The sequence below is a fragment of the Rhea pennata genome, chromosome 16, assembly GCF_028389875.1.
Source record: "Rhea pennata isolate bPtePen1 chromosome 16, bPtePen1.pri, whole genome shotgun sequence".
In the NCBI taxonomy this organism is placed as follows: Eukaryota; Metazoa; Chordata; class Aves; order Rheiformes; family Rheidae; genus Rhea; species Rhea pennata.
The window spans coordinates 7,317,691-7,341,972 of NC_084678.1; the positions used below are offsets into that span (position 1 = coordinate 7,317,691).

Sequence of the window (24,282 nt, forward strand, 5' to 3'; positions counted from 1 at the left end):
AGGGAGGGAAAACTTTGACCTGGAAAAAATCTGTTTTTTTTCTTTCTATAACAAAGAAAAAAATGCCCACAGCTGCTTCTCTCCCCTCCCCTCTCCCCAGTCCTCACTTTTCAAAATGCAGACAAAATCCCCTCCCTTCCCCCAGGTGCTTTTGGCCCTAGCTTTCCCCAGTAGTGTGGCTGTGGCCAGTGCGAGGGGAGTGCCGGAGGTGTGAGGCCCTCCAGCTCTGCTGTGTGTTGTCTGCAGGTGGAACCCGCTCTGCTGATCATGGTCAACAAGACCTTAAATTACTGGGGTCCCGACTTTGAGGAGGACGTTATCAACATCAATGTGGGGGGTCTGAGAAGAAGGCTCAGCTCCAGCGCCCTCTCCAAGTTCCCCGACACCCGCCTAGGGCGCTTGCTCTCCTGTGACTCAGAGGAGTCCATCCTGCAGCTCTGCGATGACTATGATGTGAGTGCCAGGGAGTTCTACTTCGACCGAAACCCGGGCTTCTTCCTCTACGTTCTCCACTTCTACCAGACGGGGAAGCTGCACGTCATGGAGGAGCTGTGCGTCTTCTCCTTCTGCCAGGAAATCGAGTACTGGGGCATCAATGAGTTCTTCCTGGATTCCTGCTGCAGCTACCGCTATCACGAGCGCAAGCTGGAAAGCCGGCACCACAACTGGGATGAGGAGAGTGAGGTCAGCAGTGTGGACACCTCTCCCGATGAAATATCCGATATCAACCATGACCTGCTGCGCTACAGCACGCTGCGCTGTGGCAACGTGCGCAAACGCCTCTGGCTCACCATGGAGAACCCTGGCTACTCCATCCCCAGCAAACTCTTCAGCTTTGTGTCCATCAGTGTGGTGCTGGTTTCCATAGCGACCATGTGCATCCACAGCATGCCTGAGTACCAGGAGGTGGATGAGAATGGCAATGTGCTAGATGAACCTGTCCTGCACAAACTGGAGTACTTCTGCATCTCCTGGTTTACCTTTGAAGTGTCTTCCCGCCTCCTGCTCTCACCCAACCCCAGGAAGTTCTTCAAGCACCCGCTGAACCTGATTGACATTGTCTCAGTGCTGCCGTTCTACTTCACTCTCTTGGTGGACGTGACCATGGGCAGCGACTCGGAGCTGGGCAACCTGGGCAAGGTTGTGCAGGTGTTCCGGCTCATGCGGATATTCCGGGTGCTCAAGCTGGCTCGGCACTCCACTGGACTGAGGTCGCTGGGGGCCACCTTGAAGGTAAACTAGCTCTTAATCTCCTTATCTACTCCTTTAGTGTCTGGGCAAGAAAGTGGCTTCTGGGATGGCAGGGAAACATGGAGATATCCATTGCCAGTGAACCACAAGTTCTGGGTGGTGTCTGGCAAGCTTGCTGGGGGTGGTGGGCTGGGCTGCGCCACTGGTTTGTGTGTGCTAAACCAATCTAGTGTGAGGAGAACTGCTTTAGCCTTCTTTATGCTCAGACTAAGAGCAAACGGGAATTCATAGAATCATAGAGTTGGTAAGGTAGGAAGGGACCTCTGGAGATTGTCTTGTCCAACCCCCCTACTCAAGCAGGGTCACCTAGAACATGTTAGACAGGGTTGCATCCAGGCGGGCTTTGAATGTCTCCACAGAAGGAGACTCCACAACCTCTCTGGGCAACCTGGTCCAGCGCTCTGTCACTCTCACACGGAAGAAATTCCCCCTCACGGTCAGGCAGAACTTCCTGTGCTTCAGTTTCTGCCCATTGCCTCTTGTCCAGACACACGGGACAACTGAAAAGAGTTTGTCCCCATCCCCTTGACACCCTCCCTTCAGGTACTTGTACACATTGATAAGATCCCCCCTCAGTCTTCTCTTCCCCAGGCTGAACAGGCCCAGCTCTCGCAGCCGTTCCTCATAGGGCAGCTGCTCCAGCCGTGGACTCTCTCCAGTAGCTCCATGTCTCTCTCATACTGGGGAGCCCAGAACTGGACACAGTACTCGAGATGAGGCCTCCCCAGGGCTGAGTAGAGGGGCAGGATCACCTCCCTCAACCTGCGGGCAACACTCTTCCTAATGCACCCCAGGAGACCATTGGCCTTCCTGGCCACAAGGGCACATTGCTGGCTCATGGTCAACCTGTCATCCCCCAGCACTCCCAGGTCCTTCTCTGCAGAGCTGCTCTCCAGAAGGTCAGCCCCCAGCTTGTCCTGGTGCCTAGGGCTATTTCTCCCTAGGTGCAGGACCCTGCACTTGCTGAACCTCAGGAGGTTCCTCTCTACCCAGCTCTCCAGCCTGTCCAGGTCTCTCTGAATGGCAGCACAGCCCTCAGGTGTGTCAGCCACTCCTCCCAGCTTGGGATCATCAGCAGACCTGCTGAGGGGGCACTCTGTCCCCTCATCCAGGTCATTGATGAAGAAGTTGAACAGGATGGGACGCAGTCCTGAGCCCTGGGAGACACCACTAGCCACAGGCCTCCAACTAGACTCCAGGCCACTGATGACGACCCTCTGGGCTTTGCCTTTCAGCCAGTTCTCAATCCACCTCACTGTCCACTCGTCTAACCCACACTTCCTGAGCTTATCTGGGAGGATGTTACGGGAGACAGTGTCAAAAGCCTTGCTGAAGTCAAGGTACACAACGTCCACTGCTCTTCCCTCATCTACCCAGCCAGTCATTCCATCCTAGAAGTCTATCAGAGTGGTTAAGCAGGATTTCCCCTTGGTGAATCCATGCTGGCCAGTTCTGATAACTTCTTTTCCTCCATATGCTTGGAGATGACATCCAGAATGAGCTGTTCCATCACCTTTCCAGGGATGGAGGTGGGGCTGACTGGCCTATAGTTGCCTGGGTCCTCCTTCTTGCCCTTTTTGAAGACTGGAGTGACACTGACTTTCTCCCAGTCCTCAGGCACCTATCCAGTTCTCCAGAACCTTTCAAATATGATAGAAAGCGGCCTGGCAACAACATCCGCCAGCTCCCTCAGTACCCGTGAGTGCATCCCATCCAGGCCCACGGATTTGTGGATGTCAAGCTTGCCCAGAAGATCTCTAACCCAATCCCTCTTGACCAAAGGAAAGTCTTCCTTTCTTCAGACTTTCTCCCTCACGTCCACGCTCTGGGATTCATGGGGGCTGCCCTTAGCAGTGAAGACTGAAGCAAAGAAGGCATTCAGTAATTCTGCCTTCTCTGTATCCCTTGTCACCAGGGCCCCCACCCCATTCAGTAGTGAGCCCACATTTTCCCCAGTCCTCCTCTTGCTGCTGATGTATTTGAAGAATCCCTTCCTATTGTCCTTAACATCCCACTGGTGATGCCCCATTTCTTACTGCTGCGGCATGTTGCTCAAGCCAGTGAGGGATGTCCTGGGGTTGGCAAGATTTGCCAGAGCTAGACCAGCTCTGATAGGTGAGCTACTGGGACAACCTGTGGGTATGGCTCAGGGGAGGACAGGCAGCAGTAAAGGTCTTCTGCTGACTTATCCTAGAAGTCCCGCAAGGTATCAGAAAAGGTGGGAAAGCTTTCAAAATCCTCGAAACCTGCTGCAGGTATGGGCCAGGGAGGATTGTTTGAAAAGAAAGAAGCCTGAAGTCCTATCTGCATCCTATTTCTTTCTGGAAATCCACCTTGGAAGAACATTTAGCAAATGACAGACTCATGTAAAACTGCTTTCAGAATTTAAATAAAATTGTACATGTGGGAAGGGCTCTCTGCACCTTTTCAATGCTCCATTTAAGCATAGATGACACATTGCAGCAGGGCAGGGACTGATGGGCTCATTTGCAAGTTATTAAGCAGCAGAAAAGATCTGGGGATCCAGAAGCGTCCTAGCTCTGGCTCTCGGTGAGCCACTGATTCACCGAGTGACGTGATAGAAAGTGCTGCTTCTCGGAGACTCCAGAGCCAGCTGTAAATGGGGATAAGCGAAGACACAAATCTGACGCAGCAGCTTGGCATTGTGATTTACTGGGCACATAAATTACAACATCTTGTTGATCGTAATTTACTTCCTCCTGCAAGTGCATAAAGCAGCAGTGGAGGAATAAAACTTATTAACAGCCAGGAAGTGGGAGCGAGGTCTGTGGCAAGTGGAGTAATCGTTCCCCTGCCACGAAGACGCTAGCAGAGGGATCTCTGCCATTTGTGCATCGTAAACTCTGAATGGTCTTCCAATTGCAGAGGGCTTGATCCAGGGTCTATTTAATTTGATGAGAGTCTTCCCACATATTCTTCCAGTCTTGCAGCCAGGGAACAAGCAGCTCCAGGAATGGTTTTGCTGCAAAACGCATCCAGCCGCATTGCTTCCCAGGTACCCGCTGGTACTCTTCTACCTCAGCTCCTGCCCCAGCTCCCAGCCCTGCAGAGCTGCCCATGCAGCGTTGCTCTCTCTTCTTCCCTCCTGCTGTGCACTGACATCTGTTATAGCTATTACACTTCCAAGGTGCAGGTTTGATGCATGTCTCCTGCTGCTGTGCAATAGGTGTTAGACAGTAATTTAGGCCTCCACAGTGATCTACTGAAGTTGCTATCTGCCACCATAGGGGCCTAAGTACACAAATAAATTGGCAGAGTCGGAGCTGCATGTCCCCTGTCACTCCGCTTTTGCTGCATCTGCACCAGCCACCCCAGAGTGGGGTCTGCTTGACATTGCTATACGTGGTCCCCATCTAGTTATCTCTAGACAGCAGCCTAGGGCTCAAACTGAGCCCCTTCATTGCATTTTTCTGTTGTTGTGTTGGAGGAAAATGTCTGGCACACTCCAAGGAGGGAAAGGAGCCTGTGTATGACCCATCAAAGTCCCTAACTTGAAGGCCCTCACTGAATGGGAAAAGCAGCCCTAGACCTTGCATAGCAGGGAGCCCCAGTGTGTTGGCCAGTATTGGGGTGGCTATTTCACAGGGACCTGCCCTTGGCTGAGGTTGCTGCCCCTGTAGACAGCTGCTTTTTGGCCCAATATGCCCACGTGAACCAGAACTGTGGCTGCCCACCTCTCGTTCAATGAGAAAACCATGCATTTTGAGGATAAATGGCAGCAGCCAGTGTCTGAAGATCAGCCAGGAGATCTCTGGAGCCTCTTGTGTGCCATGAGCCCTGCCCCTGCCCCTGTTTGTAAATCAGAGTGGTAGGAGCTATCAAACTGCTCTCTTCTCCCTCCCCTTCACCCTCCAACACATCCCAGGGACGTAATAGATACTCTTTAAAAATGCATAAGATTATCTGACCCTGCTTCTCCCAGACGGGGACCTATGCTTGTTAAGCTCCAGCCAGGTGGGTCTTTCATGGCCAGCTGATACACACCTGAAACTCAGTGAGTTTGAGCTGTCTGTCCTCCTTGAGCCCGTTTGCAGCCACAGGCAACAATGGAGAAGGGGAGTATTATTTCTTACTCTCTACTGTGAATCCACCTCCTTTATTTCTTGTCTTGACCATGGAAGCTCTTTTCTCCACATTCTTTGCTGTTTGCTTTTCTCAAATGGTATTTCTTTTAGTCATAATATGGTCTCCCATAAAGCATTCCTTGGCTGTTAGGAGACTGAAATCAGAGCTCTGATTTCCTTACTCCAAAAGATGAAGCACAAGTTGGCGATCACTGCCCAGAAACATCAGAGAAATGACTGAACTGCAACGGGACCATTCCTGGGTGGAAAGCCTGACATGCTGGCTCACACCAGATCAGCAGCACTGGGATTCCTTCAGCACTTGCTGGTGGTTAGTCTGAACTTGCTAGAAAATGTGAGGCTTGCAGACCCTGCCGGGCTATGGTAGATGCTCTTCTTGGTGTGCGAGGCTTTAAGAGCAGGCTTTCAGGTAGAGTTTACTTGGTGGTTGCCCATAACTCTGCTCCCAGCCCCACATGGGACAAATCATGGGAGTACCCTTCAAGAAGGTCAACAGAAAGGACACAGCCAGCAAACACTTGACTGGATGAAACCCCAGCTCAGTGCTCCTGCCTACTAGCCTGGTTCCTCCTCCCATGATATAGCACCAAATGCTTACCATCGGTCCTGGGTAGTAGGGTAGAGCTAGTTGCTCTCCACTGGAGTGTTCAGCAGGGCAGGACAAGGCTTCTCCTTCAGGGTCTATCCTGTCATCTCCTTCAGCTTCACAGCCCTCTTCCCTGCCTTCCCCATATCTCCATCTCTCTGAATGTTTCTCAGCTCAGAGGTCACCAGTTCATTTTGGTATCATTTTGATTTTAACCCATGTCCATCTCTGCTACACTGCAGAGCTCTTGGCATACATCTTGCAAGACATGTGGTAGGGACAGGATCTGGGTGCTGATTTTGGTTCCATCACCAGAGTTGGCCTGTGATGGTCTGACCAGTCCCAACTTGTCCTCCATCAATCACCTTCCTGGCTTCACTTGCTGCCAGCCCCATCTGTGCACAACTTTTTTCCCACAGCAGTCTTTCAGCATGTGCTTATATTTTGCTCAAAAATGAAAAATATCAAAGGAAAAAAGGCATCAAAAATATTTCAGTTTGAAAACAGAGGAGCTAAGGACTCCTAAAGGAACTTTGCAGCACACTTTGGCATTTATCCATCCTGCTTCAGCCTCTGACAGATCCACATGGCAGGGGCAGTTTGGGTATCTTGTAACCCACCCAGGCTCCCCCCCCCCATGGTGTTTGGGCTCACATATCCCTTTGGAGTTGGGCTTGCTGGGATGGGTGCATGGTCGTGAGCCCAGGCCTGTAGCACCTAGGGGAGATGAGGTGCTGAGACCCAGCTGCAGCTCAGCAACCCCAGGCTGTTTAACAGATCCCAAACCAAAGCATTTCAGACCAGTTGGAGGGCTGGGTGTGCTTCATTTCAGGTTAGCTCTGAGGCAGAACGGTGTGTTTTGCTCTGAGCATCCCACAGAGAAGCAACAAAACCTGAAGGGAAATGCAATTATCTCAGAAACAGCGGTTTCAGTAAGAAAAAAACCCACCTCTCCCCTCAAGAACCACCCCCTACTCGCTCGCTCATCATTTCGTTGCGGATCGATCAGTTCATCCTTCCTCGGCTGCCCACTGGCAAGCTCATTAGGCTGCCCACTGCGGAGCTCATTAGGGTGCAGGCAGTGGCACTGGGCTGGGGGGGATCTGCTGCCTGGTTGGTGCCTCCCAGTTCCAGCTGGGCCTGGGCAGGCGGGCAGCAGGGCTGGGAGGGCTCCCGCAGCCCCAGCCCAGCTGCGATGTGCAATGCAGGACAGCAGCCCATAGCCAGGATGAGCAACAGGAGGGGAGGTGGCCAGGAAAGGGCCCATCTGGGATCAGCACCCACCAAGTTCCCGGAGCAAAGCCATTTGCAGGACAGAGGATGTCAGGGCAGAGACAACGAGGATTTCTGGCTGGTGATTTCCCACGTCAGAAGCAGGGAATTGAGAGTTTACTCCAGCCTCTTCCTGCACAGGCTCAGATTAGATGCATTTGGGGTTGCCACGGTACCCTGTGGGATTGATGCCCTGGGGACACGCTCTGGGGCTCCCTGGGCGACCAGCTGGGGTGAATCTCGTGATGCTGTTGTTCTCGCGCTGTTGCTGGACCTGCTCTATGCATTTGGGAGACATTTGAGCTGGGACTGCAACAGCATCTCTCCCTGGCACACAGCTGAGTAGGAAAAAGAAATCTTGAATTTGCACATGGGCAACAGAGTGTCCCGGGGAGCAGGGGCCGAGGAGAAGCAGGTAGTGGTGGTCTGTGCTTCCTCCTGTGTTCCTGCAAAGGAAGGTAGCCCTCAGCCCGATGGACAGATAATCCCAGCAGTACGATTGTGCTCAACCCCTTTCTAATGTTAATAAAGAAATGCCAGCAATTAAAAGCCCACGTCCTACCTGAACACAGGAAAAAGGCACTGAAGCCATGATGTGGGGGCTGTGCAGGACCAGGAAAGAGCTAGTCTGGAGAGCATCCCATGTACAGAGGGGAGCAGGGGGCTGCATTCAAAGTGATCTGCAAAGGATCTGTCCCAGTTCAGGGGGTTTCCTGCTGCGGGTGCTCATCCGCATGGGGTGAGGCCATCAGCAAGCCATGGCTGCTACACCCCAACATCCCGTGAGCTGGGAAAGGGGCTGGCAGCAGAAACTACTGCAGCTGCCTTGGCTGCTCCTGCACCCATGGGCCCTGAGGTGAAAGACAGGGGGCCACTGGCTGCAGACCAGCACCCAGCTGGCTCCTGGGCAGGGCAGGGCAGAGGGCAGGAGGCAGGACAGCAGGATGGCAGGTGCTGGGCCATGCTGACAGCCCGGCTCTCCAGCAAAGGACACGTCTCCTTGCCTGCCTGTGAAGCAGCAAGCCCACTCAGGGCACCTGGACATACAGTGGTGCTGGGATCTCCTCAGCTCTGAGCTTCTTGGAGTCCTCTGGTACCTGCAGCCAATCCAGGGGGCATGCTAAAGCAGGACCCTGGGGGAGGTCAAGGTTAGATGGACCCTGGCTATGGTGTCTGGCGAGAGGGACCTGTGCCTTCCCTGCAGAGTGGCACAGCTCTGCCTGGGCGAAAGCCTCCACGAGAGCTGAGCTGAGCAACCCTTGGCCAAGCAAGCTGGGGCATTGTGGGGACAGCACGGGACTCTGGGCTAAAACGTAGGCTACAGCTTGAGCTGAGCCTGCAGCAAGGACGCGCATCCTCTCCATGCTCGCACATCGCTGGCGGCTCGAGAAAAGTGATACAAATCACTTCACTTAGAGGCTGCCTATTAGATGATTGCTGGGGACCTGCCAAGATAAAAGGAAAATGTGTTTAAATGTTATTAGCCAAGATCAGGTTAGAAGCCGTGTTGGAGGCCGGGGAAAGGCGTCTGCGCTGGGAAGCCCAGGGCTCCTTCCCCTCGTGGGACCGGGTGAAGAAGGTGGAGGGATGGCTGCAAGGAGGAGGTGATGGGGAAAGGCTGGTTGCCGGGGCCGTCCCACGCACTCCGGGGGGTCTCACGCAGCGCGCCCACCGCGCCGTATCCGCTGGGTCAGCACGCGGGTCCCTCGGCAGAGGCGTCCCCCCATGCTCTGCCCGGCCCCGCTCGGGGCTCCCGCGCCCATCAGTCGTTCTCGCCCCGCTGCGAGAGCCTGTGGGGGTCTGGAGCCCACGGCCAGCACGAGCCACGTCCCAGCCAGCTCTCGCCCGGGCGCTCCCGGCCTCTGTCCCGCTCTGAGCCTCCCCGGCCACGGCCGCCCCGTGCCTGCGGTGCTGCCCGCAGCCCCGCGGTTCCCGCCGCGTGCCTCGGCACGGGGGGCAGCCTGGGCCCTTGCCGCGGAGGGGGAGAGCAGCGCCGGCTCGGGAGCTGGCTGGGGGGACAGCGCTGCTTTCCTTGGACGCCTACAACGAGCCCCAACCTTTTGCAGCCAAACGCGCTGCTCACGCCAGCGCTGCGTCTCCCCTCCAAGTTCCCCTTTCTGTCCCAGGACAGGCAGGAGCGGGACGGTGCTGCGGGACGGTGCTGCGATAGGAAAGAGGGACCAGGCTGTGCACCGCGCTTCTAGGAGAGCCTGAGGCAGAGCTGCGCAAAGGCCCGAGGGACCGTCAGGGAACCGTGGAGGTGTGCAGGAAGGGCTGCTTCGCGTTCGTGCTGCGGCAGCCTGGGTTCCTGGCCCCAGCGGTGGTTCCTGGCCTCTGCTGACCTTCTCCCTGCTCTGCCTTTCAGCACAGCTACAGGGAAGTGGGGATCCTGCTGCTCTACTTGGCTGTGGGGGTGTCCGTCTTCTCCGGTGTGGCCTACACAGCAGAGAAGGAGGAAGATGTTGGCTTCGACACCATCCCAGCCTGCTGGTGGTGGGGGACGGTCAGCATGACAACCGTGGGATATGGCGACGTGGTGCCTGTCACTGTGGCTGGCAAGCTGGCAGCCTCGGGCTGCATCTTGGGTGGGATCCTCGTCGTGGCATTGCCCATCACCATCATCTTCAACAAGTTTTCCCACTTCTACCGCAAGCAGAAAGCCCTGGAGGCTGCCGTGAGGAACAGTGAGAAAAAAGATCCTGAGGACCTGGAGAACTCCTCCAGCCAGAACCAAGACTCGGAGGCCCTGAGCGAAACCTCCCTGGGCAGAGGCAGCCCAGACCGCCACAGCCTGACGAAGGGTATTCTCCCTGCTCCTTGAACCCCCGAGCCAGAGCTGATGGCACCGGGAGGCACAGAGGACTTGGTTCACATGGTACGATCCTTCTTTCATAACCAGCTTGCTCACTGTGAGTGCAGCGAGAGCTGAAGCCCTGGCAGGGCTCGCACATGACACTGCTGTTGCACAAGAACAACACCAAGAAGCCATCAGCTAACACAAGAGTGGACTCATGGTGGCCAGATTCTTCAGGTAGCCATCTCGCCTCCTTAGCCCACTACACAGTATCTGGCGTAATCCATCCCCATGCGAAGGACAGAAGGGATCAAAGGAGACGTCCATCGGGTGCCAGCTGTTTCCAACACCCACGGAGGCAGGAAGCAGCAGCTGTACCTGTTTGGGTACAGCCTTTCCCCAGTGAGGGCCATGCTGTCCACACTCCCCTGGGACTGGCAAACTGAGACAAAGGCACAAGACATACTCACTGCCTTGGAGACAGAAAAGAAGCAAGTGAGAAAAAAAGAAATACAGAAGCAGAGGGTTGTTGAACACGGCCCCAGTGCCTCCAAATCAGGCACTACTCTGACTGACTGAAGGGTGATTTTCCTCTACCCTGAAAGTTTTGTATCATCTAGGGTAAGATTAAAAAGCTCCTCTCACTCAACCCCCACCCCAGAGGCATAAAGTCCGTGCCACAGCCTGCTAGCAGCGGAGGTTTCCAAAGCAGTAAGGGTGAGCCAGTCCCTCAAACCATGCTGGCTGCCCTTGCAGATCTTGAGCAACCTTGGTATAAACTCTGCCCCAACCTCTTCCTACCCACAAGCCCTCAGCTGGCAGAGGTCTCAGATGGTTTAGTTCCCCAGCAGGCAATGGGAAAAAGGATAAGGCAGAAAATGAGGTTGTAAGGGATGACATACGGTGTCCAGGTAGGACAAGTCCCACTTTCCTCATCCCCTGCAGCAATACTGACAAGACTCGATCTTCTTTAGACAGTGTACTGAGCCCAACCTTGTTGACACTGGTGCAGGACCCTCCACCCCACCCTCTGCCTGCCCACCCCTGGCATCACCCTCTTGTCCCCCCTCTCATGAGTGCCAGCCAGCAAGATCAGGTCTGGCTCTCGCAGTTGGCATGGGCCAACAGCTGTTTGGTTCCTCCACTGAAAGAGCCTTTATCAAAAGAGGTGGGATTTAACTGCTCCCTCCCCTACTCCTACCCTTGCCCATTGCCTGCGGCGGGGGGCTGGGGAGAGCACAGCGCAGCTGGGGCTGCAGGGAGCACCCAGGGGTCTGCGTGTGAAGGTTGTGCCAAGCCTCTCAAGCCGTATGAGATGTGGGCGTCTGCACAGAGGCAGGGAGCCCTGGCCCCTTCCATCCCCCTCCCAAGACAGGTACTCTGTCCTGGCCCGGGGGCCTTGCGTGGGATGCCCAGGCCAGTGGCACACTTGTGGGTGGCAGGTCACCCTGTGCTGGGGTGCACAGCACAGCCACGGAACAAGATCCTATAGGTGCAAACAGGCCACCAACCTCTCCAGGTGAAGTGTAGCAGAGCAGCTCCGGCCTGCGTCACTGCAGAGGAGGTACCGAGTCCCCGCAGAGGACTGTCAGGGAGCAGATGCTGCAGGCACACTGCTGGGCACGGAGAAACTGCCACTGCCCTGTGCCAGCGAGTTACACCCCCTGTGCAAACCCAGGTGGATTAGGCACATGCCCCATCCCCCTCGCCGCAACCCCAGCCCAGGTTTGCTCTGCTGGCTCATCCCTTTCTGCCTCGGGGCCCAGCACTCATGCCCTTATGGAGCTTCTCCTTGATCCCTGGTTCCCTCTGTGCACAGTGAAATACATCAAACGATACCTGTTTTTAGTAGAACAAATGTGCACCCTGCAATTACTTAATGGGCTTGAAAATATTTTGATGGCTACAAGATGGCCACAGCCACCTGAACTGTCGTTTTTGCAACTGGTTGTCCTCTCTGTCTGTCTGGGTGCAGTGTGGGGGCTGCAGCAGTCGGCGAGTCAGAGGGCTCTGCCCATAGTGATCTGCTGGCCACGGGGAGGAACAGAAGATGAGCCAACGGCGGTGCGGGCCCAGCATTTTGTACTCAAGATCGACCCAGGGAGGAGGTCTCCAGAGAACAGCAACGTGCGATGGGATGGGGCCTAGTATCATTGAGTCTTCCAATACTGACGTTTCGTGGTCCAATCTGCATTCATTCTTGCTGCGAGTCGTGACCGGCGAGCTCTCACCAGCTGTGCTGGACCAGCTCCGGCTGCACTGTTACTTGAATAAAGGAAGGAGTTTCCCCTTCTCTCCATAAATATTCCAGTAGCAAAATGTATTAAAATGTGAAAACTAAATTACATGTATTAATTAAAAGTATTATGCAAAGAATTCAAAGAGCATGTAAATTAATTTTCTATCTATGCATGGGATGCATACTGTATATTTTATTAAAGATCTCAGTGACCCACTTTGGAAGCTGTTTTTCTGTTTCACAGCAGCTTGGAGTGTCTGTGCTCACCCAGCGAGTCGCTGATTTGAGGTGGGGTCAGAAGTCCCTTACAGCCAGGAGCAGGCTGGCTCTTTGCAGAGTGATTCCTGCAACAGGTCGCGGTAGCCAGGCTGAGCCCCGCCGGGCAGGAGGCGGCCGTTTGGAAAGCAGGAGCGTGGGTGCACCACGCGGAAGAGCGAGTGGGCTCTGGAGACGGCGGTCGCGCACTTTGTCCCCCTTGGAGGCAACGCGGCAGCGGGGAAGCCCAGAAATGGCAGTTCCACCCTGCTCCGCCGGGCGCACGGAGGATGGCTGGGGCGGGCGGTTGTGCCTTTGGGGTGACTACCACCCACCCCGCTTGGCTGGTAGATGGTATTTCTAGTACCCAAAGTGGGAGTCAGCTCCCTGTGGGATGTCACCATGTGGATCGTACTGGGGGACTCCTGAAGGATGGTGGTTCCCGACGAGCCAGCTCCTGGGTCCAGATTTCACAGCTATGGTGCAAAATGGAGCTCACACGTGGAGAGCTGCTGGATGACGGATAAGAGCTCATCCACATGCCAGAAACGGTGGCGTTCCGCTGGCTGGAGAGCCAGGATCCCTCCTTCTCCAGTTGGCCTACTGAACCGAGGGCAGGAACGGGTGAGGGCCCTGCGGGAGCATGCCAGGCATCGCACGCGTGCGGGAGCGCAGGGCACGGCAGCTTCGGAGCGAGAGAAAAGGATCACAGTTAACGCTGAAAACCAAGGGTGATTTCCTAAGTGAGAGGCAAGCCCCGATGAAGCGTGGCTTCAGCGTAGACAGAACGCAGGAGGCTCACAGCAGGATCTGCGACACGAAGGGACACGAGCGCTCAGCCGGTGGTGGGAGCAGCGGCCAGCAAGCAAAGTTAGCTACCTCCCCAAGTAACCACTCTCATCTAAAGAAATTAATTTTAACTCCGCTCTCGTGGGCCATGTTCAGGTCTAAAAGTAGAAAGGGACTCATTTTAAAGACCCATTTTAAAAGAAAAGCTGGTTGAAATAGTAAGTGTTGCTCAGCTTGGTTAAACAGCCTCCTTAGGTGCCAGCAGGCGCCTGGAGGACGCGCACACGTTCCCGTCTGTGTTCCCAGCCAGTCTGCTCACCGCTGCGGCTGTTTGCAAGGGAAGCAGACCAATAGTTAACAGCCTGCTAAACCAGCAGCAAGGAGGAGAGAGCAAGCCCACAGATCCACGCTGCTCTCCTTCCTAGAGGGACCCCACTAGCTAAGACCTGCTCAGGCCTCGCAAGGCAAGAGACCGAAGACACCTGGACCCCCGGGTGTCCCATTTGCCCCTGTTGGCAGAGCTCCCCGGCAGCGTTCATCACCTTTACACACTGAAGCCAGGAGGTCTGAGGTCCACCTGGCTAAATTCAGACTAGCTTTTTCAGGTCAGCAGCTGCTCAGACACAGCAGCTCTGCTCAAACCCCCTGTCCTGGCATGGAGGACATCCCCTTGGCTTCATGGCCCTAACCACATGCAGCTGCAGCTGCTTTCCTTCCTGTGAAGGCAAGTTCAGGCCGGCTCCCAGCACCCTGCAAGCAATGACCTGTGATGGGAGCTAGCACCAGCTCAGCTGTGTTATCACAGCCTGCCTCTGCCTAGCATGGCTTTTAAACTTGGTCAGAAATTTCAGTAGCCCATTTTGTAAGTAGGTTTAGAAGAGCTCTAAGGAAAGTGCCATGTAGCACCAGGCTGCCTAAAGAAGTGACTCTGCAGCTCCAAGGTGCCTTCAGCCCTCCAGGAGCTGCAGGTAACCAGCTAGCCGTGATGCAGAGCAGCAGCACAGCTAACCAAGCAAGCCCCCCAGCAGCTCTCCCTCTGGAGAAGAGCTCCCCTTTTCTAGGAGGTGTCTCCCCAGCTTGCTTCCTGCTGCCAGATGCTTAAAGGGGAAGTTGCTCTCCCTGTGCTTCAGGGGATCTAATTTGTGTTCTGATGCTGCCTGGGGTTTATCTTCTTTCCTGAGGGTAGTGTGAAAGGCTGAGCTAACTCCTGGTAGCGTAAGTGCTCTCTGGAAAGCTCTGAGATGAGGGGCTTTGGTCTTGAGGCTGCTCCTCTGCAGGGGATTCACATAGAGAGAGAAAGACTGCTGCTTTTGCTGTGTCAAACATTCCTTAGCTAAATGCAATAGGAAGGGAAGATTAAAAATAGAGATTAATCCTTACTCCTTTGAGAGTTTGTTCATTAAAAAAAAAATCACTCTGTGCTAGTCTTTCTAAGCAAAAATCTGCTCTAACCTCAGGGTTAAAAGAGAGCTAGTACCTATTGAGAGAGCTTCTGTAGCTGCTCCAAACCACTGCCAGCTCTGAGAGGGGCTTGGTTTGTGAAGAACTCCAGGCTGAGGTTTGGGGAAACTGTGAAGGATGTTTTCTTTTTTTAGCCTCCTGCTCTCTGTCAAGACATTAGGATTTGTACTGCTATGAGTAACTGTACCGGGAAAATCCTCCCACTACCATGCAGATATATCTAGCAGCAGCAGAGCTCTGCAGAGGAGGAATCAGTGCAGGAAGGTCTGGGTACCCAGCCCGACGGAGCGGGTGATCCCATCCCACGCCTGTGTTCCCCAGGCACTTCTGTGTGCGGATGGGTTGCTAGCACTGGTCTGACTTACTGTTTGTAAGGCAAGTAGGAAATTCATGTTCCTTTGCTAATCCCTAATCAGTTTTCCTGAGAATGACTGTGTTTTCATTTGGTATAGTGGGTAAATCAATTAAACACTCTATCAGGTTATTTCTACAAAAGCTGTTCTCCACACTCAAAAAATGATTGATGAAAGAGTGACTATTTTGCCTCCAGGAGATGGTGATTAAGGAGTGACCTTATTAAGCTATTTCATGCAGCTGAGAATTAGACAACTCTGCTTAAAGAGACAAAGTAAACTTTATTACTTTTGTCTAAAACTTTTTTCCTTTGCTAGCTCTCGGGTATGTGACTACTCTGAGCAGCAAAATCAGGTCTGTGATTGGAAAACTGAGAGATCTTAAAGGACTTGATTTGTGGGAAGGAGGGACTCCTCACGGGCATCGTTTGGGGCATCTGTGTTGTCTGTAGACTTTTGCAGGCCTGCTAATTTCAATGGAATTTACGTAGACAAAAGCCAGAGCTGGTTGCTTGAGTATGTAAATATTAAATCAATGATGCTTGCAATTTCTGTGTTTGAGCTATGTATGGAGACCAATAAAGGTACAGTGCCATAGTTCAAATGTTTTTACATTGTCAAAACACTTTCATCCCTTCTCCTGGTATTAAGCAAGTCTGCATATTTTCATGAGTTCACATTAATCATTATCTGAATAATAGCCATTAGCTTAGTTGTAAGGAACACTTAAAGTTTTCCTTCTAGCAATCTGAAATAGCTAAAGATACTGTCTTGAACAGATGGAACTAAGTTAACCAAATGTGTCAATACAGATCACAAAATACTTCAGCAATGTCATTCACTGCGTATGAAAATACACAGATCAGATGTGCAGCAAGCATAGCACCAGTGATGCAAGGAGCACCAGGGATAAGAGTTCACAACCAGCCCTTGAATCCCATGAGAGCAGCAGAGGGGAAAAGCTAGCCTGTGACTCTGGTCCCGGATCATCCCCTCTATAGCCAGTGAGCGATAGTACAAGTCACTGAGAGCTTGTGAGCTTCTTGGGGGTGAGGAGAGGCCATCCTGCAGCACCCTGGTTACGCAGAGGCGGGTTTTGGAGAGCGCTGCTCTGCTGCTGTGACCACCCTGAGCAGGACTCGGGGACCCTGGGCTCCCTTCAGCCCCAGTGCTGTATCGATTTTAGTAGCAACAACCTAGAGGGGAGCAGAACAGACTGTGCTTCATAGAGGGACTTGAATTGTGTTGAAGTTTTTAAACAAGTTGGCTGCCTTCCTGGACTCTTAAATTAAAGGGCAATTAAGTCACTTTCAGTCTGAAAATAGCTGATGGGTGTTTCCTGGTTTGACTCTCCTTACATTTTGCCAGAGTGATTGATGGAAAGAAAAATCATCAGCTCCCAAATCAAGGCTGTCAGCCAACACCCAAAGCATTTAGCTAAGCCCCTGCTCAGGCCCTTTTGGCCTGTAGACAGGAGGAAATGGGACAAAAGGAGGGTGTGAGAAAGAGCGGTTGGGCATAAAGGACATCTGCACAGCAATATTCATGCCTCAGTACTGGCAGCTATTGTAGGAGGAGGACAAAGAAACTGCTGGTGCTATGTTTTTTGGGATAGGTGTGCTTGGATAGGGTTTTTCTGTTTGTTTATTTTTTGGGGGGTGAGGGGGTGTTGCTCTCCATTTGAGTCCCAAATCATGGTGGAAAAGCCTGGCTAAACATTAGCCTCAACTCATGGCTACTTGTCAGCAGCTGACTTTTAGTTATTTATATGCCCCTAGTATTTCGGCAGCGTGTGCACTGCTCCTAGCGTGAAGCAAGCACACGCGAGCAGTTCACTGGTGACAAGGCAGCGCTGCTGCGGCAGCAGTACAGCTCTGCGTGCCAGTGTGCCACGATTTCCTGGTAGCGCTGCGGAGAAGGGTACATGCTCTAGGCTTTCCCGTTTACTAGAAATGCCCATACAGTCTCCCTCTCTCTGAATTCACACTTGCTCCTAGCATTGAAAAGCTCAGATCTTACTTTGCCTCTTTTAGGATTGCTAACCAAAGCTGACTCCTGAATGAATTCTGTCTCTGCTTTGGTTAGTCATCCCTTCAGGACAGATTTAGCAACTGCTCAGGGAAATCATGTAGAAGCCAACAGTTCACCATTGGAAGGCAGCACCCACTCGCTGTCAACTTCGTGTTCCTCCAAGCTAGAAACCTGAAAGTGCAGCAAGACAGCCAGAATTAGTAGAGACAGACTCTAGCCTCACCTGTGTTGTGTAGGAAGGTGGATAAACTGGTATGTACCTAATCCCCAAACTGACTGCAGGCTCACAAAGTTCCTGCAGTGTGAAGTTGCAGAGCAGGGATAGCAAGTGTCTACAGCAAAGTTCACCATCCCCATCTGCCAGAGCACCTCTCGGGGCAAACAAGCCACCTGCAGCATTGCTGCTCCTAGGAAGAATGCCAGCGCTCTTCATTGTGGGGAAAATATCCCAAACGTCCAACTCGTGTTTCTGAACTGCCCCAAAACTGAAACAGATAAACCACCCACCTCTCCTTGAGGTGTAGGATTAGTAATGCTTTAAGGCTAAAGAATTTCCTGTCAAAACACATATTTTGACACTTCTTCCCATTTTTACTGCTTGTGTTTATTAATGTTTGGATGCTCTTCCAGAGTCTTGCGTAACACTGGTTGATTATAAGTTCCCCATGGTAAAAGTTGTCCTGATGAGCAATAATATGCCAGAATATTTTCATACATGTCACGACACTGATGTTTTCAGTAAGGACAGTTTATTTGCCCTTTTGAACAAATAAGGCAAGATATTTGAGAAAGATCAATCTCCTGTATCAAACTCAGATGAATGCAATAAAAGTTACTATTTCATACATATACAAACTAATGACCCAACGTTATTATATACAAACAGCCAGATCTTACAAAATAGCATTTCAAGTCAGCACTTTACGCCAGTGTTGCTAATTTCTTTGATACAAAAGAGTTAAAGCTACAAACTTCACATTATTAAGTCTCACATGACTGACATCATCAGTATCTCTGTGTTATAGAAGCAAAGATAATGGTTTGTCCAGAACACTTTCAGCAACGCAGATGGACTCAAGGAGCGCACGAATACAGCTTCATATAATTAAACAAAGCTTTCTGCTTAAAAACAGTCCAAAGAGCCCTAGTCCAGAGGATACAGAGGAGTGAGCAGGTACTATGCTCCCAGATAGTCTACAAAGGGACCAAAAAGGGAATCATTTACTCTCTTTGAGATTGAAAGTCAGTGAAGGAGAAAAAATTCCTCTGCATCAGAGCTCTGAGTGCAATCAACATCATCAAGTCTTCAGTACTGCAAACGTTTACAAAAGGTTCAAAGACAATTAACCATTGGATCAGTTTTACTTATTTTGGTTCATTTGCTATATTTTAAGACAATCACTTCAGCGAAGCAGAGTATTTCAATAGTGCTTACATTCATTACAGCAGTCACAGGTTGCATATTCTAGAAATATACACCACCCTGCGGTGTTTTGCTTAAAACTTGGATTTTCTAATGCCCTCTGATCACTACAAAATTACCTACACAGTGCAGAGGTAAATCTACTCCTGGCAGAATCTGCTTGATCCACACTACGTGCAAGCAGTGCCCACAGTCTGCTGTCTGCTATGTCAAATATATATATATGTCTATCACAGTGCGGGTAAAAAAAAAAAAAAAAAAAAAAAAAAAAAAAAAAAAAAAAAGCACGCTCATTCTAAAGGCTGAGATTCACCTGGCCTGGCTGTCTCGCCATCAAACAGTGCATGGAAAGCTGGAGCAGGACCCAGCTTGCCTCCAGCCAAAGCCAGGTTGGGTGAGATCCATTCAAGTGACTAATTCATGATTCAGTATTTGAAAAGAAAACTCCCTCCTAAGTTCTGCAAGTTTCTTTGATGCAAAGGGCTCTCAGAAATATTGCTCATTATAAACAAATGTTTGGGGTCAAACATATTGCACAGATTCCAAACAAGTACTGTGTATGTCCCGTTGCTCATACGGCACTTCACTAGACTTTACAGCACATTTAATTGCTGGACTCTCATAGCTAAGGGATTGTAGTCTACTAACAACAAAGAACGTTTTAATAACTTGGCTTGCAATGTGAAAGCAAGTGCTTGTAAAACCTTCCCAATACTTGAGGCTATCAGGTAGCTGATTATCCCAGGATGTATTCTTACCTCAGTACCCTAGTTACACTACTTCTCTTTCAGGGATAGCTGGTTTGCTGATCTATGGAACAGCACTGCATATCAGAGAAAAACTCATGCAGTCAGATCCTCAGAGGGGATAAAAATGTCTTGGTTCCTTTCACATCAGTGGAGTATACCTGTTAATAGTAGTCAAGAGCCTACAGAGGCGTGAAATGAACCTTATTCCTCTCTAGCACCATTTGATTCAGGAGATACTGCTATTTAGTTTAATTATCTGGCTGACGTACCAAGGCCCATTTCAGAAGAACGACATGGAAACTGTTCCCTCTATAAGAACAAAATGAAAATAAAGCGGTAGCAGTATTTGCTCTCGCCAAACATTTCATTATGCGCTAGATACATAATGTTGAGTTGCAATTTTAGATGTAACACTGCTGCTGCAGCCCATAGGGCTCAGGCATCACTTGGTCGCTCCTCCCTGTAACTCAGCTCATTTATTTGCTTCTTCTGTATTGCTCTCCCTTTTGCCCAGGTGAGTTAACTGCACCAGCCTCACACCAGTTGTACACTCATGGCCATTTTCATCGTTTCAACTATATGAAGCAGAAATGCCAACGAGTTTTATAGAGGAAGAACACAGGGAGCATCCAGAGAAACTGGGAGAGGCTGAATTTCACTATGCTGGCAGGTAAAGACAGGATGGCAGCTGAAATCAACTCCACCTTCACTCCACCCTGTAACACACACCTTTGTTGACTTAAGAAATGTTTCTTTTCAGTTTAACTTTTCTGATGTGCTAAACCTCGTCGAAATGTGAAGGATTGTGAAATTAAGTTCTTATTCAAGCACCTAACCATGTAAATTTAAAATGATGAAGCCTATGAACTAATTCACTAACTGTGGAGTTTTTTTTTTTTTTTTTTTTTTTTTTTTTTTTTTTTTTAAGTCCTCTTGTACACAGAGTGGAAGTACCTAATTCCTGAGAGAGGGTCACAGAACTTCCACCCCTTTTAATACTGCAATACTTCTTGTAGTACTCCACTGTCAGCAGGGTCTCACTGAAGGACAAGTCAGATCATCGACTGGCTTTTGGTTTTAAGTAAATATGATATTAAATTACAGAATATAATTTCTGATGGAGGCACAACACACTATCTGCTAGTATTAATTTATAAAGTCCACACAAAAAAGGACAAAACTGAAGTCTTGAAGAAATCACACTTGCTTAAAGCACATGGTGTAAGGCATGGGGCTTATTACAGGCTTTAACAAAAAAAAAAAAAAAAAGTTTCTTTCAAAAGGCTGGAACCTGTGCATGTTTTCACCTACTTTCTTCAGTGACCTAAAACTTATCAGTACCTTAACAGTAGAAAGATAGAATTAACAGCTTGAAATTGAGTATGTGCTTTACGAAAACAAACAAAAAATCACAAGATTAAATACCACAACTCATAGTAACTTAAAACAAAGAAAATGGACTACTGAAAGTTCTGTTGAAAAGTGATCCAACTTTCATTAGTCTATCCCTAGCTGTTCCTCTGTTTTAAAAACAATCCACCTAAAAACAGTAACAAAACTCCTTCAAAACAATATTTTAAATATTTGTTTAACATAAAATATACCATCAGGATTTTCCACTCAATGGCATTCCTGAGTTCACAAAGGTGCTATGGAAAAATAAACGAGCAGAAGTATTGCCCTCTATTTTGCTAGCATATTTCAATAGAAATCAATCTGTTTAGTAGTCATAAAAGCAAGGAGCTGATTGTTTAAGGATGGAAGAAGGTTCTACCGGCAGCTCTCAAAAGTTCTGCTGCCGCCGCTTCTTGGCTTCAATGGCATCGAGGATGGGCTGCCGCTTTGACTGATACTTCTGGCGGATTTCTTCAATCTCCTGCTCCATCATGGGATCAAGTGCTGAGAGCCTCCTCTGAAGTTCATCTACGCTCCACGTCTTTAGCTAGTAGTAAGATCAAAGAAAAATAGATGTTGGCATCAGTACAGAAACTATCCATGAATCTGCAGGGATTTTGTTGCCTGTTAGAGTAAAGAAAGCTGACAGTTATGATGCATTTTTCTAGTAGGAAAAAATGGGTCAGTTCTGCTCCAAACTGCTGGACTCTTCTCTCGATGGGACTCATGAATTTCAGGATCCTGGACTGCTTTTGCTCATTTTACAGATACAGTTCAAGCTCTGTTCAGTTAGAGTGAGTGTAAACAACCAGTGAATGTTTCCCCCATTGAGCTGTTTTGTTTTTCTAACACTTCATCTTGCAGGTTTAGAACAGAAATACTGTACTGCAATGGAACAGAAACAAAGTTCTCTTCCCCCCTACGTTTTCTTACAATTAAACTTCTTTCTGCTTGACAAAAGGAGACAGAAGGAAACAGGAAGAGAAAAGAGAAAACAATCAGTGACAGAAGTTGCATTTGAAGAAAAAAATAAAAAGGCATTTATATCCAATCAGGCTGAACTTTAACCATACTGAGGAATTCAGACTTCTCTGCTAAGTTAGAAATCCCAAGAACACACACAGGAGGTTGCCCTAGGTCAGCCTCATGCTGATGTAATATGCAGGTACAATTTGTATTTCACTGTACACACGAGGATGTCAGGCCGGTCTGGACAAGCTTTCCTTCCCTATCTGCCTGCCCTCCGTTTAATTGCTTCTCCTGAGCTTGCCAGTTTGCGGAAGACCGTCACATAAGAGCTCTACCCTGTTAATGAGATGTGCCCATTTGGCCTGGGCCAGTCTGCGTTGTCCATAGCTATGCCCTTTATGGAGTACTGTAACCTGTGGAATAGACAGGATTTTAGGATAACGCCAATGAATATGGAAGCTACAAGCGAGTGCTTCAAGTGTTCACCTTAACATTAGCCCACTTCCTTTCCCTGACCAGGAGACTCCCACAAAACAGACTGGAAATAGTGTTTTATAGATTTTTCACCAAATGGGAATGACTGTTTGTGCCACCTGCTTTCAACAACCACCTGCTGTGGAAAGTAAGAACATGCAAAATAATTTGGGGTTGTTTTTATGTGTGTACAAAGCAGTGTGAATTTTTAGAGCTTCAACAAATATCCTAATTGAATGACTTATCTCTACTCCAGTTAAATACAAGTGATACTGCTGCCCTGATTTAATTGCTAATTAGTCAGCGATCATTGTTATTCCTTGAGCCATTTTCCAACCAAAACATATATAGTGAAATGCTTGTTTCCTATTACAAGAGAATAATTGAATAACTGGCGGTCTAATGTCAACTGTATGGTTTATATCAGTCCTTAAAACATTCAAAAATATTAAAGAAAATGCCACCTCAGGAAGAAAAATCATCAGAGAGATCAGCTGCCAAACCACAAAGTCATCTGTTGACTGATTCAGCAAAAGGTCTTTCAAAATTCTTTAGCATACTCTGCAAAATTAGGTATTTCCTAGTCACAACTACAGAATCAATTTACTCCAATAATCTAGCATAAGTGAAACAAACTCTTTTTAGTGAGGGTATATGTCTTTCTGCCTCTCCAATCAGCCAACTGTTCATTGGAAAGACAAAGCACTTCCTCTGAAAAATATACATTATTTATACACATTAATGCAACTTTACCAGACAGCAGTTTAAGCTGATGCATGGCACTTGTTGCTTTTTCACAATAATTTATTATGGAGCAGGTAATTATTCATCACTCCACTTCCTCAGAGTCAGTGAAACAGAGCAGTCAAATAAAAATCCCCCCCAACCCCCACACCCAAAAAAGAAAAAAAAATATTAATTCAAGTACTGAGCAATTATATTAAACAGCTATATCAGATCAAATCTTTAAATGGCTGTCAGCTCCCCACAAAATAAATAAAAAATTCTGTCTGCCATCCTGCTCAGCTTGGTGCTCCGAAACAAACAGTCAGAAACAAATTTCCGGAGTCAGAGGATTGGAGGGTAGATTAGATTTTAAACGATGGCTTCTACAGCGCCGGGGAAACATGGCAAATTTCCAGCCACCTCAAGTCTTCTGACATCACAGCTCAGGACATGGGCAAAGACTGTCCTTCTTAAACTCTTCTTTTCTGGCACAAGACAGCAAGCAAGAGTGTTTTAAGCAGATCAGCTCAGGACTGGCACCACTCCGAGGAACCAAGGAGATGCAGAGCTCTCACCATTTTAAGCTCCTTTGACCAGTTGGCCAAGCAGGAGCACAAACCGATTCATGACAGCCAGCAACCCAGGCCCGGCCTTCTCCGCAAGGGCACTCGGTGCAACCCAAGGGAGGAGATGTGGGACTGCCCCGACAAGAAAGCATTTAAAGTGTGGACTAGAAGATGCATTAGTGAAGCAGTAAGGAGAAAAACCTGCCCTCTTAGCATTCTTAAACACACTAGCATCACAGGACATGCTACATGGACATTGACACAGGAAAAACCTTTATCCTAGCTGTAAGCAACGGCTCGCTGAAGGATGCAGAGTTTTGACAATTCCTGGAATTCTGCATTTCTCAGGAAAGATGAAAATGAGCTATGTCTGGAGTGGGCACAAGCATGCAGGTGCACAGTAATAAAAACAAATATGGAAATGGGTTACCTGGACATGTGTGATGCAGAATAAGGCGATTCCTGGTGGGTTAAATGAAAAGGGCATGGTGGCAGAAGGAAGAGAGGGAAACTGATATAATGTAAGAATTTAAGAGCACAGGAACATATTCTATGCATTGCACTGAGCGTAGGTAAGGATGATCTAATTACAAGTTTTCATCTGGAATAACGTCAGCGTGATTGCGAATGCTATGCTGCTCCTGAAGAGGCAGAGAAGCCAAAGGGTTACAGCAGTAAAAGGTTCAGAACGCGACTACTCACCACGAAGGAGCTGACACGAGACTGACGGGAGTCCAAGTTCTCGCTGCTGAGCGAGAACAAAGTGCCCGCAGAGATGCACGGGAAAGGGAAGCAGGGATTTCAAGCCCTCTGTTCTCACTGTGCCTCGGTCCCGAGACAACA

The 24,282-nt window shown here is 49.6% G+C and overlaps 2 protein-coding genes across 2 annotated transcripts in view; one reads left to right on the forward strand and one right to left on the reverse strand.

Annotated features, from left to right (window-relative positions):
- Positions 1-267: 267 nt before the first annotated feature.
- KCNS1 (potassium voltage-gated channel modifier subfamily S member 1) lies at positions 268-10,036 on the forward strand. Its single transcript, XM_062589164.1, has 2 exons — positions 268-1,233; positions 9,581-10,036. Exons 1-2 carry the CDS (start codon positions 268-270, stop codon positions 10,034-10,036), a joined length of 1,422 nt encoding a protein of 473 aa, XP_062445148.1.
- Positions 10,037-18,825: 8,789 nt separating this feature from the next.
- Positions 18,826-24,282, reverse strand: part of STK4 (serine/threonine kinase 4) — a 46,362-nt gene continuing 40,905 nt past the window's right edge. The window contains exon 11 of the mRNA XM_062589161.1: positions 18,826-21,251. Coding sequence (XP_062445145.1) covers positions 21,093-21,251 — 159 coding nt within the window. The 3' untranslated portion in view covers positions 18,826-21,092. The remainder of the gene's footprint in view (positions 21,252-24,282) is intronic.

Bases quoted from the DNA above. Each gene is read 5' to 3' on its own strand.
- KCNS1 (XM_062589164.1), top strand. From the start codon at position 268: ATGGTCAACAAGACCTTAAATTACTGGGGTCCCGACTTTGAGGAGGAC. The intron at 1,234-9,580 runs GTAAACTAGCTC...TCTGCCTTTCAG, and splicing joins CGCTGGGGGCCACCTTGAAG to CACAGCTACAGGGAAGTGGG.